At 40.4% G+C, this 18,306-nt stretch overlaps 2 protein-coding genes across 3 annotated transcripts; both read right to left on the bottom strand.

The window, feature by feature from the left end:
- Positions 1 to 571: 571 nt before the first annotated feature.
- Positions 572 to 6,570, bottom strand: rpz4 (rapunzel 4). Its single transcript, XM_010767844.1, has 3 exons — positions 6,464 to 6,570; positions 3,156 to 3,217; positions 572 to 2,984 (listed from the first exon to the last, which is right to left on the bottom strand). Exon 3 carries the CDS (start codon positions 2,956 to 2,958, stop codon positions 1,783 to 1,785), a length of 1,176 nt encoding a protein of 391 aa, XP_010766146.1. The 5' UTR covers positions 2,959 to 2,984; positions 3,156 to 3,217; positions 6,464 to 6,570; the 3' UTR covers positions 572 to 1,782.
- Positions 6,571 to 6,834: 264 nt separating this feature from the next.
- On the bottom strand, positions 6,835 to 11,044 carry rpz5 (rapunzel 5). Of its 2 annotated transcripts, none has more exons than XM_010767845.1 (2): positions 10,941 to 11,044; positions 6,835 to 9,344 (listed from the first exon to the last, which is right to left on the bottom strand). In XM_010767845.1, exon 2 carries the CDS (start codon positions 9,275 to 9,277, stop codon positions 8,096 to 8,098), a length of 1,182 nt encoding a protein of 393 aa, XP_010766147.1. In that variant the 5' UTR covers positions 9,278 to 9,344; positions 10,941 to 11,044; the 3' UTR covers positions 6,835 to 8,095. The 2 variants fall into 2 exon arrangements, with proteins under 2 accessions (XP_010766147.1, XP_010766148.1); XM_010767846.1 differs by lacking the exon at positions 10,941 to 11,044 and adding an exon at positions 10,357 to 10,513.
- Between the last annotated feature and the right edge of the window lie 7,262 nt (positions 11,045 to 18,306).

Here is an 18,306-nt window from a genome sequence, read left to right as displayed (position 1 = left end):
GAGCCACTTGTTTTACTTTGCACTTGTTCATTTCTGCTGAGGCACTTGACCCGCCTGTGTGATGTATTGCAGGGCCATGAGTCTTTATGCGCTGAATATAGAAAAGCCACAACCACATAATTATAGAGCACTGAGGGTGTTTCCAAACTAACCATCATATCCTTTTCCTCTTTTTTTGACAGTGCTTTACGATATCTGCAAAGAACAGTTGGGTGTTAATTCTCTCACTCAATGACAGCTAAGACATTTATTTATTTTTGACAACTAATAATTTAATGTTGAACTTTTAGCAAAATTGAGACATTTTGCTTTTTTGGATGAGAATAACCACCAATTTGATCAACCTAAACTGTTGTAACTGTAAAAAAAATCATAAATAATATTGCATTTTAGCAAATGTTGCACAAGTATGGCAAGTTGTCTTATTTTACTTTTAACACCACTACAAAAACATGACCAATTATCCAAAAATAAGACAAGTAATAAAAATGCTTGTCTTTTCAAAGTCAAGAGATTGTGTGACAGTCAGTCAAACCACAAGTAATTCAGAAAAAATATACAAACAAATGAGTGTATTTGGAAGATTTATTACATTCATTGCTTTGGTGTACCAACAGGAATTGAATATAAGACTCGGAATAAACTGTATGGAAAAAGAAATTGTATAAAATAGAACATCATCAATACTAAAGTAAATACAGGGCATGTGTTGGTCAAATCCAATGTTCGAAAACATTTATTGGTGAAAAAATAACACACAACAAAGGAGAAACACACAGATTACAGCGGTTTACAATGTAAAACAAATAATATGCAACAATTAGAACAAGTCAGTGGTGTCTCTGTGACATAATTATATTCTCCCAGCATAGTGTTGAAATCTAACCCTAACCACCCAAGAATAGCTATAGTAGGCATCTGTATGTATTCAAAGTATTGCCGTCACTATGCCTCTGCATGTCCTTGGCAGGGTGTGTAAATAAAGTTTCATGAGTTCATGTTGTTCGAGGCCTTGTCTCTTGCAACAAGGGTTATTTTTAATCAGATGAGTAGAAATGCAATCAATAATAAGGTTTCTGTCACGGTCTCTGTACATTTTTGAGACATTTTTCTCACACAGCCTTGTTGTGTTTGTCCTCAAGAAGGCGAGGTCAAGCCTTATCACTACCAGCGACACATAATCTCTGTATGACAGCTGGATTCTAGGTCAACAACTTCCCCCAAAACAAAACAACCTCCTGAAATTAACATTGACATATCACGTTTTTTCTAACGAAAAGAGAAACTGGGATATGATACAGTCTAAACAAAAGGGATGAGCTCATTCGTCCGCTTTGAGAAATAAACAAAACACAGCTGTATTGTAACAAAAAGGTCATTATTCTTAGTAAAATAATCTGAAAGCTATTGCATTTCTGTCAGTCCTGGAAGAGGAATCCTCCCTGAGGTTTATTTATTTTTTCCCCATTAAATCATTTCCAATCCTTCTCCAAATCAAGGGTCAGAGGGTTTGTATTGTTCCATACGGATTGAAGATCCCAATTAAGGCACATTTGTACTTGATATGATGCAAGAAACCATCAGCGCTACACATTTTGAAAAAGGGAATTCGTCAGTAAAAAAAGTCTAATAGAGAGATTCAATTAAGGCACATATACTCTGTAGTATTTCACTGCTAAGGCCAGGCAGAGAGGCATAGACTATGATTATCCATGTTAATATGAAGTAACCAACAATCACAGAATGACTGACTTTTCAGAGTCTTTTTCACCATCTAAAGCTTCAGGCCGAGTGGACGGCGACGTAGAAGTTTTTGTGCTCCTCCCAGTAGTGCAGGTCACCTGAGAAGCTCCAGGAGCAGGCCAGGTCTTTGCTGGTTTTGACCGTGTGGACCACGCAGGCGCCGGGCAACTTCTCAAACAGGACCTCTGATACACTGACTGTGGTGACTTTCTTCTGACTCTGGATCAGCTGCTGGATGTGATTCTTGTCCACAGGCTCGGGCGAGGAGCTGTAGGACACCCAGACGTTGAGCTTCTCGTCCGATGAAGGGATCTGGAAGCGACTCTTCCCTGTGGGGCAGTGGTAATCCTTCTTGTTGGCGAACAGGCCTGAAGGGGACTTGAATACACGCACGGACCAGCCCACCCAGTCATACTTCTTCTTCAGTTTCTCTATGATGGCGTCAGCAAGCTGCTGGTTGGTTAGGTTTGACTCGTCACGCACCAAACGACAGCTATCACTCTCAGCCTGTTTGGGGAAGCTGACGATGCAGTCTTCGATCACGGCATTCATTTTAGTCTGGACAGTCTTCATCTTCTCACCCCAGTCTTTCAGAAGTGCGTCTTCCTCGTCGTATCCCTTCAGAGCGGCGTGGCCCAGAAGTGCGATGAGCCCGACGCAGAAGAGTTTCTTTAGTCTGGCGCAGAAGTCTTCAACCGGCCGGCGACTTTTCTCCTCGTAGTTCAGGGTGATCTCCAGCACAGATTCCCCAGAGAAGTTATCTCCTGTGACAGAGTTGTAGAGGGTGATAAGGTTTTTGTCACCGTCGCTCTTGGCAAAATGATCCAGGAAAAGCTTTTTCTTGACCTCCCTGAACTTGGGTTTGGCGTTGAGGATGTCCATGTACTTCCTGAACTGGTTAGTGATGTTCTCCTCTATTGGGAAGTACACAGCATCCAATCCGCTCTTCTTGATCTCATCGTTGATCTGCTGAATCTCCTCTGATATCACCTCCAGACGATCTCGAACCTTCTGAAACTGCTCCTTCATGAACACAGCTTCTTTGCTTTCCACATTGTCCAGAGCCAGTCTAACAATTGGAGCAGCGATGGAGAAAATGGGGAAAAGGTCGCCGGCGATGCTGGCCACCACTTCAGCCCCCTGTTCAAAGACATCCATCACGGTCTCCACCATATCCTTCCTTTCCGCTACAAGCCTCTGTAGCTGGTTTGCCATCTTTGCTGATGTCTCTTGGACTGATTCTGAGAAAAAATATGGACAGGTTAAAAACTTTCTGGTGTGATATTTAGGCATGGAAACCTCTTTTAAAAACAAACATACAGGTAAAACACTGAACACAAATTAGTCAGAAAGGATCAGACATTTTAGTTTCCCTGACAGAAAATAATGTTGGGTTTTCTAGATTTACTTACCGTTTGTTTCAGTGTTGTTGGACTGCGGCCTGCTCCTTTGCTCCGCTTACAACACAGCAAAACTGATAAGGAAAGAGAGAAACAGCCAAGTGAGCTTCAGTGCTGGCGGTTGGCCACACCCAGTGAGCAATGAGTCAACAATGAGCTCACCTTTGATATAGACAGCATGCAATGACAGTATACATTAAGATGTCTGGAAAACACTAAAGCCTGAAATAATGAATTCTATGATCTCCCCTAAATGTTGTCAGACTGTCCAAAAAAAAATCTAATATAAGTATTAGTTTTTGGGAAACACACTTTCTTGCCTAAAGTTAAAGTGGACCTATCATGCTATATTTGAATAATATATTGTAGCCTATATAAAACATGTCTGTGAAGTTTTTTTTCAAAATACCAAACAGATCATGCATTTTAGCCATGCCTCATTTCGCTCTATTTGCTGTATTCCAGCCCTGTCTTCACAAGGGCTGATTCTGTGGCAAATGAGCTGCAGCTGACCACGCCCCCCTGCAGGAGGGGCGAGGCACGAGCATCATGTTACCATGCTGTTACCATGCCACGCAACCTCTCATTCCCCTGATAGGTGGAGAGTTGGCCATATAGGCGGAGCTCCCCGTTTCTGACATCAGAACAATTTCAAATCTGTATCAGTCTGTATCAGCTCCGTTGTAGCCCCGTTTTTAGAGATTTGGGTATGGAGGAAAAGAGAGAGGGTTGTGTTTTCTGACACTTGGTGAGTTCCCTGACACACCGGGGACACATATTCATGTATAAAAGACGTACAAAAGTGCATTTTGCATGATAGGTCCCCTTTAAATTAGCGAATCAAGCCCACTCTTATATCTCAAATATGTCGGCATGGAAACCTCTTGTAAGTCGGTCTGTAAATAAGTCAGCTACAGGTTCACCAGGTGGTAAATCATTTACCCTCACATAATAATACAAATGATTAAGATGTAAGTACATACAGTATGCTAGGCATTGTTGATATAATATAAACTAATTCCTGCTGTGCACTTTAAGCCTAGACTTGAAAAAAGGGGGCCACTGGATTTGGAAAATCCTGTTAAATACAAATAGTTTCTTTCAAGGCCAGGAAACAGAGAAAAGGCTGACAGTGAGAGCAACCCAGATGGATTGTCTAGGCATGTTCAGACATATCCCATTTTTGCTCTTCTGGTAATGTTTAATTTTGCTGCAAAATGATGACCACATACTCTGTCTCACAATGACTGTCTATGCAACAGCTCAAGGTGATGAAGCTGGCCTCACATTTATAATCAGGATTCTGGCCTTCAGTTGAAAAAATATTTGTGGCTAACGGCGAAGCGGCAGTGCTGCAGCCCAGTCAATAATAGAGCAGCAGGCGTGGGAAGTGATTAATGTAAGAGGTTAAACTTGCTGGGCAAGGGTGCGTTTTCCAGTGAAACTCAGCAAGTAACCACAGCAACAAGACAATGGAAAATAATCTGTCAGCTTGTTGTCTCTCTGCTGAGGTCTGCTCTGCAGGGTTTATTTAGCTAGACTGCAGAAGATTGCAGGGAGAAGATGGCACTCATTTGTCGACCTGATGCTTTAAACACCTGAATACCATGAATACTGTGGAAAAAGTAAAATACAGTATGTCATATCTACATGATTTCCTTGTAATACTTGACAACAGAACAGGAAATCCAGGCAGGATGTCGGAACATTTACAGTTACTGTATCTTATTTGATTTGACCGTGCTAAAATTGTGATTCCTGTTTCCTACTGATGTTCTCTATCTTTTTCTAGGGTCCCAGGGGTCGTGTAACTGCAGTCTGAGTGCATGTGAAGCACCCTCACACACACAATTCAAACAAAAAATCTGTCTCTGAAATCACATTTTCAGAGACAGAGAGCTGAGAGGGCAACTCTCCCCATAGAGGATACAGTATGAATCCCAGGCTGCAGAGAAGAATAACACGTCTTTTTTTTGGCAACGATTTCCGTCTATACAGAAGCAGAAAGGTTAATTTACATATCAAGTACTTTACTTCAAATTTGAGATACCTTCATATTTCCATTTTATACTACGCTGTACAACATTTAAGTGGGAAACATTGACACATTGGTTTAATTTAGGATTTAATAAGTTCTGTTCAAAGGCCCAATGGATTAATGTATTTTACAAAAAAAGAAAAGATTACAGAAAAGTAAACAAAAGAAGAAAGCAGATTTGTTTAGAATAGCTTTGTTTTTTTGTCTTCCCTACCCCTTTAATAATCTCCAGACACCTCAGACTAATTTTGTAACCTTGCAGTTTGGAAACCACTGGACTACTAATGTAAAAGCAGTTTAAATAGTTCAAAATTGACCAACTATTGTAAAATACTCTGTGATCTGGTCATGTTAATACTTTTTATTTTGGATATACCCTAAGTACATTTACAGACATTAACTGTAGCTTAAAGTACTGACTTATGTGGCTAAGTAACACTCTTAATGCTGGACTTTTACTATCAAGGTGTGGCGTTTGCTGTATTCTTACAAAGGTTAGTAGAATAGGCAACGTCCACTGAATTGTTTCTTGATATTTTTTATTATAAGGCTATATCAGCAATTGTTATAATGATTCAAAACAAAACATAGCATACCGAAGTGTATTGATCTGAGTGTATCTACTTCAAACAGACACACATAATGTCTCTTAAGAGCTGAGCTGATTCATGTTTCACTTATGTTATGTGGCAGAGCTTCCTCTGAACACAGATGACCAAACCCTCAGCTGACCGCTCCGTCTGGCCATTGAGAGACGAGCTAAGCGCTCTGTTAATGCTCCCTCTTAATGGAAAAGTATCGATCAGTCCGTGTACGAGGCCTCTAATTGTATCATTTTACAGCCGAGGGACAGAGTGCCAAACAAACATCGCAGGTTAACACCACAGATGAGTTGTTTTTTTGTTACAGCGCAACACAACGCCTTGTAAGTTTGGCACTTCCTGGAAAAAGTGAAGCGGTGGCACCAGATCTGGCAACCAACGCCCAGAAAATCGAAACTTCTTTTTTGTTTTAACTGCATTTAAAAGTGCAGATTCATCTAATGACCCACTTCACTTTATTAAATCAAAGCTACGTTGACAAAATACCCGTATTGGACGTGTTTTAACGGCACGCCAGTGTGTTTAAAGAGGGGGGGGAAAGCTCGATTATGTAACGAGTCTGAAATGGAGTCGATGAAGCTGAATCGATCATTTCATATTAAAGTGTTTTACCACTACCACCACAGTTAACCTATGTAAGCCTGTCAACTATAAAGCATTTGGAACAGAAATGGACTCACCTCAAAAAGTTGGCGGAAGAAATACCCTAACTTCCAGAGTTTGTTTGTCTTCCTATTGGTCATGTGGCTCTCAAGTTACAGAGCAGAGGCACACCCAGAAGAAAAAAAAACTTGGGTGGTGGAGGTAAAAAAAAAAAAAAGGTTGTGAGCATAATAGGTTGTTGATGTGGTGATATTATTACAAATCTACCTCCACCCATTTGGTACACAATGGCATGGTAATAAAGCATTACTGTTGAAGGAGATTCGTTCTGAGTAGAAATACTGTCAGCAGAACAATGCACTTCATCAGTCATGACTTTTCAATATTTATAATAGTTTTTAAGTACTTTAAAATAGCTGAGTAATAATGACCAATGATGACAAAACCATTCATATATTTTTGTTTATTACAAATTAAAATATACACAAGTGTCTTGATTAAGTGATTGTAGAATACGGATTTTGGACGTCTGCCCTGCAGCCATGAATTGCATTAAAAGCAGCAAGAAACTTTGAATTGATTTCATTTTATACACATTTATATCTAGGAGTAGGCGATAATATCAATATAATCAATTACTGTAGTACATGTCATTCATTTATTTGTGATATCAAGTCTATGCCTAGGTGGTGCACATTCTGGAAAATCAATTGAGAAACAAAAACATAACAACAAAATCTCAAATTAAGTTTAAATAACTTCTTCTGATTCGTCTGACTAACATGTCTGTTTGCTATATATGAAGCTCCAGCCAGGAGTTTATCTAAGCTTAGAGTAATATCTTGTTCGTTTAATTGTATAAGAAAACAAAGTGTACTCTGGTGTTTTACAGGAGGTTTTGTGTCAAGATCGGGGATGTCACCCACCAAGAAATACTCTTGTAGATATTCTGTAAATTAACATTCCTAGACTTCCTGTTTCAAGTCTTTTTTCTCCTTTGAGTTTATTGCGTCCTGGCTATAGTATGTTATCTTACAGACAGTGGTATCAATCTTGTTATTTTACTCTTGACAGGAAGTAAGTGAGTGTTTTTCCCAGGATGTAAAAGTATTCCTTTAGATGTTGAGTTTCAAATAACATTTTTGACATCAGAATCCGAAGTTGAGAAAACCGCACCACAGTCCATTCACTTATTCTACAGCTTTCAAAGGCAAATAATAAAATCATAACCCAAATGGACAAGGCATCACATTAATGCAAAAATACAAATCAAATACAAATCAAATCACGCCATAAAGTAGTCCTGCTAATCCGTTTACAATATTGCCCTCAATGGTATGAATCAATCCAATAAACTCATGGCAAAGTTTCTTGAAGCTATTTGACTAATTTCTCATATCGCCCAATCCTAGCATCAAATTAGGGACAGTATCACATTTTATGACATTAAGTCAAAGCTGGCATGGAGATATACGGCCCTGAAGCTGCTGTATCAACAGATTAAAGATTTCTGTAAAATAATAGATACGAGTAAGACAATGAATCACACATCACTGGGCAGAATAGGCATCAACACAGACAATATTTATGAATCCATTTCTATATTTAATGGAGAGATTTCCAGGGCTCTGGTAAAGACATTCATGAATTTATGTGTAGCTAATTTCTTCCTGTTTGTGGGCGGCTACACTTTATGTTTCTCTGTGAGCCTACTCAGAGTGGATACACAGGTAGGCCCTTTTGTGTTTCCCATAGTAGTAACAGTCCTCATGGAAGTTGTTGGACTGCACCACCTCTTTGTAATGGCTGACAGCATGGACCAGGTAGTTGGGAAAGCTCTTGTTCAACGCCAGAGCCACTGCCATCATGTTCCCCTTCATCTTCTGACTCTCAATCTGCTCCAGGATCTGACCCTTGTTAATGGGCTTGGGGTCAATGCAGAAAGAGACCACCACTTTAATCTTGGTCTTGGTCAAAATGTCAAACCAGTTGGCTCCTCCACTTCCATGGCATTTCTTTCCTGCCAGCCAGTTGAAAAAGAAAATGCGCTCCCTGTTGTTGAAAGCCCTGACGGACCAGTTCACCCAGTCGTATTTCTTAACAAGCGAATCCAGAAGGGATTTGGTGAAGTCCTGGTTGACGGTGCCGGGATTCTCCAGAAGCTTGTGCTCAATGTCCATTTTGGCTTGATCTGCAAAGTTCTCTGTACACTCATCGACAGCCGCTTTCATTCGTTTCTCGACATCCTCCATCCGTCCCTGCCACTTCTTCACCATATCCTCCCCCACCACCCCTTCCTTGAGGGCAGAATGGCCCATGATGGAGATAATGCCGACCACAAAAAGCTTCTTCAGCCGGGCGCAGAAATCCTCAACTGCCCTTCTGCTTCTCTGCTCTATGGCGACTACTGTCTCCAGCATCGGGTCTCCTGCTGTGCTCTCCCCAATGACGGCATTGTAGAGGGCGTCCAGGTTCAAGTCGGAATCGGTGTTCTCGTAATGGCTGATGAACTTCTCCATCTTCTTCTCCTTGAACTTTGGCTTGGCGTTGACAAAGTCTTGGAACTTTTCATACTGGCTGAGCATCTGCGCCTCACGATCGAAGTTCTGCTTGTTCAGTGACGTCTTCTGCAGCTCCAGGGCAATTTGATCGATCTCATCCTGGATTCCCTCAAGTTGCTGGTTGACCATTTCAAACTGCTGAGTCAGGTAGCGAGCCTCCTTGCTGTCCGGGTTGCTGAGTATCTCGGCTGAGGCCACGAACACAGCCTCTAAGATGGGGTGAAGCTGGCCAACAGTGGCAGCGAGCACCTCAGAGGCTTGCCCCATGATCTCCACACCTTTCTCGATCTTGTCCCTGTTCTGGACGAGCCAATCTGCCACATTGTTCATCTTTGTTTTATGTATTGCACACTTACTAATTTAAAATGGTTCCCACTTCCAGAGGCTTTGCTTGCGTCTGAAAGAAGAAGAAACATGAAACCCTTGTAAAGTTCATTTCAGTGTGAAGACATTTCAGTAAAAACTCCTTTTTCTTTTTTTCAGTCAGAGTTGGCAATGAAACCATAAACAGCTGACAATAAGTCATTTTTTTCTCACAGGCCTTTTTCCTGAGAAACAAAACCCTATCATAAAGCAAACGGCAGGTCATGTCTGAACATGTAGGCATCCGGTTTCATGCCGCACCCTCAGAGCCTCAGCTAATGACAGGGACACGTTTTTAAGCCTTGGTGCCATTGACACATAGGCTACCAGAAAAAAGCTAATGAAAGTACACAAATGAGACACACATGGATGGCAATTCAGAACAAATATCAAACATGGTGTATTTACTCATGAATTATGATGTGAGTATTGTGCAACACTGCAGAACTGGCCCTTTGGGATGTTAGTTTTATACTGCTCTAACAATAGCCAAGTCCCAAAGCAAACACAGATGTTCACATCATGGTAAAAGAGGGTGTTTTACTTTGGTAACGACAGTATGATTTTCGATGTAAAATACACAAGAGAGATGATCTAACTAATCTCTCGTTCCCTGAAGCCAATATCCAGTTTAGAAAAAGGCACACCCAGGTCTGAGAGAGCAAGAAGTCCCCTTTAATGCACTTGTTCAATATAGCAATCACACTTCCTTAATTATCACAGCCCCGTAATTAAAATCACATACAAATCTGTAAGAGTTTATTGTATGAGGAAAATATACAAATATAGGTTTACATGTGTAACCACAGACAATAATTGCTGCAGTGATGAGATCAGTGGTGTCCTTTTACAGCCTTTCCTATCACTGCACTCGTTACGTTTAATTTATTCAGCCACATACCATCAGTGCTTTTATAATATTTCTACATTTCTGTGTGATAGAAAACAAAAGTGCACTGTTTAATTTAAAATGTGTAATCGTATAAAGTAATTACATTTCCTTCTAATTTAAATAAAAAACAAATAACAATGAAATAAATACTTACTGAGTAATTATCTTGGTTTGTGTTTGAAGATATCTTCAGAAAATGTGTAAAGTTTGTCGTCTTTTAGCAAAGAAAGTTGAATATATTTGTGTGAAAGGAAAAAGGCGAGTCCTACACAGCACTTGATCAAACACTGGTCTCACTTTTCAATGTGATATGCTGTGCTATAGAGCTACGGAGCTTAAATAGAAAACCACATCCGCAGAGCTTTAACAAGACCACATCCTCCAAAGGATTCATCTCTACCTCTTGAACATCCCTTAGATTTTAACTGTTTTGGTTGAAGACTTTTAACTTGTAAGGAAATACAAGACTTTTTTTAAAGAAAAAAAGTTAAATGCATTTCTTCAAAGATTCGGTTTTGACAATGGTGAGACAAGCTACACTATACATATTGAGGGTTTTTAATTCTTTTTTTTATTTCCTCCTTTCTCTCTTGCTTTTGTCTTGCTTTCCTAGTCTATTATTCTTTTCCCACTTTTTTTTAACCTTTAATTGGACATTTTAAATGATGGTAAAGTGGTAAAAGTTGATGATGGAGATGCTGAACAAAGAATTAGAGCAATTCAAAAGTAAAAACTCACCTTTCTAGCAAAATATCCAGTGGGCTACAGTCCAGCTATCCAGTAGTCCAGCTGTGCCTGTGAGCACCAGCCTCCTAGGGATGCATATATAGACTCCCTACCTCTCTCCCTCCCTCCCTCCTTCTCTCTCCCTTTCTCTCCCAGTGTCTGCCTGTCTCTCTCTCGTCACTCCCCCTTTGGAACTCCTCCATCCCGTTTCAGCATTCCTCAGAAAACCCACTCAGAGGGATGGGGGGCCGGCACTGACGGAGATAACATCCCGTAAACACTCCACCATGCAGGCACACCATGCACCCTGGGAAAATTAAGGAAAAAAAGAAAAACTGGTTTCTATGTATATGTGTGTGTGCCTGTTTGTGTATGTGTGTGTAAAAGAGACAGACAGAGAAAGAGTGAGAAAGAGATATAAAAAGGAGAGCAGGCGCAGTAGGGTTCACTAGAGCGGCCCTCGAGGACAAAACCCCTCTTGTTGTGGCTTGAGCGAGGTTGTCATGGTCACTGCAGTGGGTCCTCTAACTTCTGTGACACTGTGCTCAAACAAGTTGGGATTCACAGGAAGGTAGTACCCTAAATAACTAAATGAACCATTACTTAGCAGGCTTAGATCGGTTGTTGAAGCTATTCTTTTGTAAATGCTGACCTACTTTACTATGAAATTGATTATTGGGGATGCAAAGCTATTGGTTGTTGGAATCAAGCATTGCAAAAAGGGATGTCATTTTCCCTGCAGGGGCAGCGCTCAGTCGGTCACAGTGCCGCCCAGTGAAAGACAGTCTGTGTTTCCAAGTACACACCATGACAGTCAGAGCTCACTCAAGGCCTTTGTGCTGTATGATGCAGCCCGATGTCACTGTCAGCCATCCCCTTAAATGGACCATAAAGAGGCGGGAACAGGAAGAGGAGGGAAGGATGTGTGCTGCAAATTCATACTGGTCAGCCGGGCAGAAGAGGGTTAGGCGAGCACGTCCGCCACCGCCTTGTTCCTGTGTCGTCCCTCTGTCAGATCTCACACTTGTTTAACCATCAGAAAGTAGAAAGGAGCTTTCGCAGGGACTCAACAGTATGTGGCGTGATGGGTGGTACAGCCGACGCTGCAACACACACTGTAAAGGCCTCAGTGTAACATCACTCAGTAGGGAGGACCTTTCTTCCTCTCTGGTGTAGTGTGTTTGTTTCCCAGACAAATCTTTCTAAAGAGTTGAATTTCTTTATATTGGCAGTACAAATTATCTGCAAACACACACAGCTTTGAACCAAACAAACAACACAGTCTTTAGAAGCTCTGGCCGTAGCATCAACGGAAAAGTGTTTCATTTGTAGAAAAGATTTGCCTTTGTTGTTTCATGCTCACCAGGTGGAAACATGGTTGAAATATTTGCGATAATGACATCCAGCTGAGTTTGTGTGCCTTCCGCTGTTTTGTCTGGCTTTACTCAGCATGTTGGGCAAGCTGAACTGATCTTTCATGGTTTTGTGTAATCCAGAGTTGCTTGGAGGTATTTGTTTCAACTTTTTACTGCTTTCATTTAATAGGATAGAGTTGGCATTAATATTTCAAGTATCATGATCTTCATTTCCGAACAAAATCCCTCATATAATAAAGAAAACATGCTTTTAAGTACTATAATAAGATGTCCTGGTGTAACTTTAATTCCTTGCTGATGATTAATGTTTTCATGAACAACAAAAAGGAAGTAAAAAGTCATGAGATTCATGAGAGTCATGCAATGATCCATGAATGTCAGCTGCATCTTGAGTCTCCTTTCTCTAAAAATAAGAAAAACAAGCCTTTTTGTTCCCTTTATATACATTGTTCTCTATAAATCTATAGTATTTAGGCCAAGAGGTTGTGCCATCTTTGTTGTTGGTGTCTAAAAGCTAAAATGATAAATGACTTCCTGGTCCGAGGAAGCTTTCTACCACATTTAATCTTTTTGACCTTGTCCAATGGCTAGTGTTTCCCCCTCACCACAAGATGTCTCCTCAGCTCAGGAAAAGCCCCCGGTGGCTCATCCTCTCACAGAATATACGCAGCATCTTCTGGGAAGGGTCGGTGTTTGAAAACGTCAATGGCACTAATTGAGACCCGAGAGAAAGCACTCACATATAAGAGGAGAATTGTATTATTAATAAGGTCAGATAATAAAAACTATTTCATACAAAAGGGACGCAGAGACATTTTCACAGGGCAGAAATTCACAAAACACAAATGCTAAGCCTGAAATACAAGACTTCATTTTGGCAGAGCTTTAAATAAAGCCATGAAAAATGTTGACGAGCTGCCTGGACAAGGATAATGCCAAATACTCAATTGCACAAACTGTACACCCTTATTAGTTTTGTTTGGTTGTAAGTACGCTGTTATCTAAACAATTAAGATACTCTGGTCACAAACTCTATAAATCAAATCAAATCAAGTTTTATTTAATAGCACATTTACTGTATAAACGATTTTTGGTCGAGCCAAAGTGCTGTACATATAATAAAAATAGCCTACAGTAGAGACACTTTACAGCTAATACAACAGCACAGATTTTTCAGAATATCAGTGTGAGAAAAACGACACCCTCTATCCTTAGACCCTCACATCGTACAAGGAAAAACTTCCGGAGAAAACCCACAGTTTAAAGGGAAGAAATGGGAGAAACCTCAGGGAGAGCAACAGAGGAGGGATCCCTCTCACAGGACGGACAGACGTGCAATAGATGCCGTGTGTAAATCGAAGAGATAATACATTTTACAACATAGGTAGTCCAAATGTTAGGAAATGCATGTGTCTGTAATAAGAAGATGAATCTACGAAGATGTCACAATCCTGTGGGAGCCTTCAGGGAGGCAGCATAACGAGACCCAGGCAGGACCGCAGAGACAGGTTCAGCCACGACCCGAAGTCCACGACTTTATCCAGAACTCAGGATAGTGGATCCAGGACACAGGACCACAGCAAGAAGATCAGCCTCGACTCCGGATCCCGGCGTAGATATAGACACAAAACAAAAATAAAAATAAAGTCATATGTGCTCACAGAAATGTTCTCTGATTTTCTCCACACCTCAGTATCACATCAGTGCAGTGAAATATTGCTTCATAGAGAGAACGTTATTGGGAAAGATGGGATTAAGTACCAGTCATGCAGGATTCGACTCCCATGGGAAAATAAATGTGGGCAGGGATGACAGTTTCTTTACACACAGCTGAGCATTCAAAAGGAAACGTTCTCCTTTTGATGGATGGTGGATTGTGGGATATTGCCAGAGGCCCAAACAGCAGATACAAAGTTGGTGCATGCCCAATTTCACCTATTAATAGCTCCCTAGAAACGGCTTTCATTTTAATAGAAGTAAGGGGTGCGTTCACAAGTACTTCATGCAATAAGAAAAAAAGATATCCAGATTAAGAATTGCTGAGGTGTTTAGCAAACTAATGAGAAAACATCACTGCAGCGTGTATATATCATTTTCTAATCTCATAGCAAGCTTTTTTGAAAGATAAATAGGCTACCTCTTCAGTTTGTCCAAAATGTGTCTTCAAAGAGTACATCTGTGGCATCCATTTCCTTTTGAGGTTGTGAATATTCAATGAATTTATTTCTGCTTTCGCTGCCACACTGTGAGATTTTGTGAAGGTGAACATTGCAGGCATCACAGGGTCAGAACTCATTCATTCCATATCAGCATCAAGAAGACATTTCATATGCAGAACAAATAATTATTGGTGTCATATAGCCCATTAAACCCTGAGATTAAAAAGTTGTCTGTAAATGTCGTCTACATATTGTAGTGGGATGCATGCAGAACACATTTGAAGGTGGTTAAACTCGAATTGTGATCAGAGTTGTCAGGAGTAAATGCAGGAAACAATTACAAAGAAAATCCACCTGACAAGTTCAAAGGTCACTTAACTCTGCCTCTACTGCTGGCATAAGCAGAGCATTGCCCAGACATGTTCCCAGGTAACGACTGTATGTTGACACCAGGTGTAAAAGGGGCCTTACACCACAACAGAATAGTTAATGGATACCCACAATTATTACAATTCATCCTGAGGTGAATGTGATTGTCTGCACCAACATTTCGTTGCACTTAACTAACAAGGACATTTGACTAAAAAAAGCACATTTAAATGAGTGTCAGGGGATCAACAAAGTCAATAAGCTTTATCTTTCGGGGAGCACGAATGTCATTATACAATTTCTAATAGTTTCCATTAGATGCTTAGATGTCTGGATGAACGTGATGGATGGATTAACATCCCTGGAATCACTCAGCTAACCCCTACGTCATACTTTGACTGAAATACCAGCTCTTGTTTGTGCCTTAATGTGCCATTCAGGGATTTTTTCTATGAATAAGTGAACCAGCCCAGAATGTCTGGAAGCACTGTATTTCAACAGCCTGCAGTTTTGGTTTCGAAGTGATGTTTTTATTCTGAGTAATGTCGGTATTCCCCCCCTACAGATGTTTCCAGGTCACAGAAAACATGGCGTTTGGTCACAGATTTCAATATCACTTGGTCTAGAGAAGTCAAAGGACGGCAGGGACTGAGGGAAAGTGCTTCCTTTGCTCATTTCAAGGACGGTTGCAGGGAAAATTAAAGTGACAGGACTGATATCAGTTCCTCTCCGCTGACTGTAGCTTATCTAGTGCTATATCATGAGGGTTTAAAGTTGAAAGTTGTGAATGATTAAGATGGCACTTTTAAGGGAGGAGGTTTGATCATTTTGACAGGGTAAAAGTCAGACACTATTTTACATTCAACAGCTGATTTCCTAATAATTACCACTTTAACTGTTATTGTTACATTTACACTATCATGGAACGACACTTATCTCTTCCTAGCTTGTCTTTATCGTGGTGCTGTGTACAGTTTGCTCATGATCCATGACACGACTGAACTTTGATCAGTCTGAGTCACGCACCAACGATCTGTATGCACAACAATGACTGCGGCAGCAAAAGGCCAGCAGACCGCCTCGATACAAGCTCATCTGTCACTCACACAGATCAATACAGCTCCAGTTAGATCTGAGGAAACAGATAAAGGTTCAGAGCCTGGGAGAAGGCGGGTTATTGATTGCAAGCAAATTCACCCATGAGTCCATGTTTGCCCTTACACAAGTGAGTCAAACCACCTACAAGCTCGGCGTAAATTGGAAATCCAATTATTCCTCCTGGCAGCCATTTTGTTTAATCACATTGTTGTACTCCCGATTTACCAAAAACCTCAAAAAAAAGGCTGCACATAGATCACACAGAAGTTAAACTAATTCAAATGATCTAATTGTATTTTCAAACTTTATCTTATATAGCTAAGTTTATTTCCACAATAAAATGTATGTCTGTGCCCTCATGTCTGTCTTTTATGTAGAGAAATCAGCTCCATCATGCAGCCCAGTTATTCACAGAGACAAGGCATAGCCTATCATCATGTGTACTGCAAAGACTGCTGGGTAAAAAAAAGAAATGAATGCAGAGGAGAGAACACAACGAAGCAAATCAATATAGCAATTACATCTGTATTTCACTAAGGCTTTTGTGGACAGAGAAGTTAGCCTTTTTTAATGCCGCTGCTTGGGGGAGAAACTCGCCCAGAGCCTCCCTGAATGTCGAGGTCACACTTCGTCATCCCTCAGGCCCACTCCTAAAATTATACCGTTGCTTCTGTAGGAAACCGCACAGTTAGTTACAGAGTGAATTCCTACACAAATATGCAAATAAAAAATCTGATTCAGGAGTTGCTACTTTGATATGAGACACTTGTTTAAACGTAACATTTTCTTTTGATAACAACTATCTTGGGTGAATCCTCCATTCATTCAGTTTGTTGTTAAGCTTTGATATCCTTCAAATCTTCCTTTGGGTATTCCTAGAATTGTTCAAAAGAGTCTACTGCTGCCTTAACTTTAAACATGGCTGCTATATAAGCCACTGAACAAACATCAGCTCGGTTTGAACTGTTAGTGAGCGCCAAAGGCAAATAATATAGCAAATATTGATATGGTAATATGGGAGATTCTTAAGTGTCTAAAACAAATCCAACACAGAAACAAAGTATATTTGGTTTCAATGAACGCGTGAACTGTGTTGTGAATAAATGAACAACACTTGCTAAATTACACTTACTGTATTTCACATTCTGTTTTTAGTCTGTCTGAATTCATCGTTTATCATTGTGAGGTGGATTTTCCGAGGCACATTCAAATCAAGTCACAGCATAAAAGAAGGATAACAGGTGTATTGCATTTCAGTTTTGTCTAGCAAAGGACAGAAGACGATAATACGTTTGTCAGTAGTTTTTTTAAAGTTTTCGAAGAGGGAAAATGCATCATAAATGAATTGACAGATGACCTGGGCTTAAAATAAATTGTGATAAGAGCTTGCTTTAATATCAAAGTTCTGTGTTTTTTAGACCCACCATCAACCAGACTATACTCGCCACACAGTCTGTGCAGCAATATCATTTTACTCTTAATGCATTAAAAGTTTTAAAACAAATGAGCGGTATATACTCCTGATATCTAGGAAACAGGGTTTTTCTCATTCAGGACAGATACAGCTCAGATTCTGTGGGGCCTTTAAATCATTAAGTCTGCTCCTGCATCTAATCCTCTGTATTTGTTGATATTCTCATGAGGATTAGATTCAGACTGTGAGGGATATACTCACTGAAGGCAATGACTCTCTGTGACATGGTATTTCCTGGTTCTCCTCTCTTTCATTTCCTCTTTCTCACGCTTTTACTCTTTCACCTCCCACTCCCTTGGGGTCTTTATCCACAACTTCACCTCCCCCCGTTGGTGTAACACAACCAGTATACGATACTGATCAAAACAAGGTGTATTTTTCTCACATAATGATAGTCAAAGTTTCTGCTGCTTTCACTTACCAGATTGAACCGGCATAATGATCAAAGACCTTCTCAAACTTTCAGTCTTTTTCTTATTATTCCTAAATCATTAATGTTTATAGCGTTGTTCTTTTTCTTTTGCAGAACATAGAGGAATTGTGAGGCTTTTAGGGGGATTTATCCTACCTTGAAGACAATATGACAGGATGAGCGAAAACAGACAGACAGACAGACAGACAGACAGACAGACAGACAGGTAAAGAGCTGCAGGAATACAAATGAGGAGAATCAGAGCAAAAACAGAGTGAGGAAAGTGAAGGTCGGGGCAAACAAGAACTATGATTAATATTCTTGGGCTGATGACCTGCTGCAAATGGAGAGAGAGGAATTTCATCTCATGCTGTGTGTGTGTGTTTGTGTGTGTGTGTGTGTGTGTGTGTTTGTGTGTGTGTGTGTGTGTGTGTGTGTGTGTGCGTGCGTTCGTGCGTGCGTGTGTGTGTGTGTGTGTGTGTGTGTGTGT

Source organism: Notothenia coriiceps, unplaced genomic scaffold (assembly GCF_000735185.1).
Source record: "Notothenia coriiceps isolate Sejong01 unplaced genomic scaffold, NC01 NC01_scaffold00004796, whole genome shotgun sequence".
NCBI lineage: Eukaryota > Metazoa > Chordata > Actinopteri > Perciformes > Nototheniidae > Notothenia > Notothenia coriiceps.
This window is presented reverse-complemented; position numbering and strand designations above follow the sequence as displayed.

Coding starts and splice junctions, on each gene's coding strand:
- rpz5 (XM_010767845.1), bottom strand. CDS start 9,277: ATGAACAATGTGGCAGATTGGCTCGTCCAGAACAGGGACAAGATCGAG.
- rpz4 (XM_010767844.1), bottom strand. CDS start 2,958: ATGGCAAACCAGCTACAGAGGCTTGTAGCGGAAAGGAAGGATATGGTG.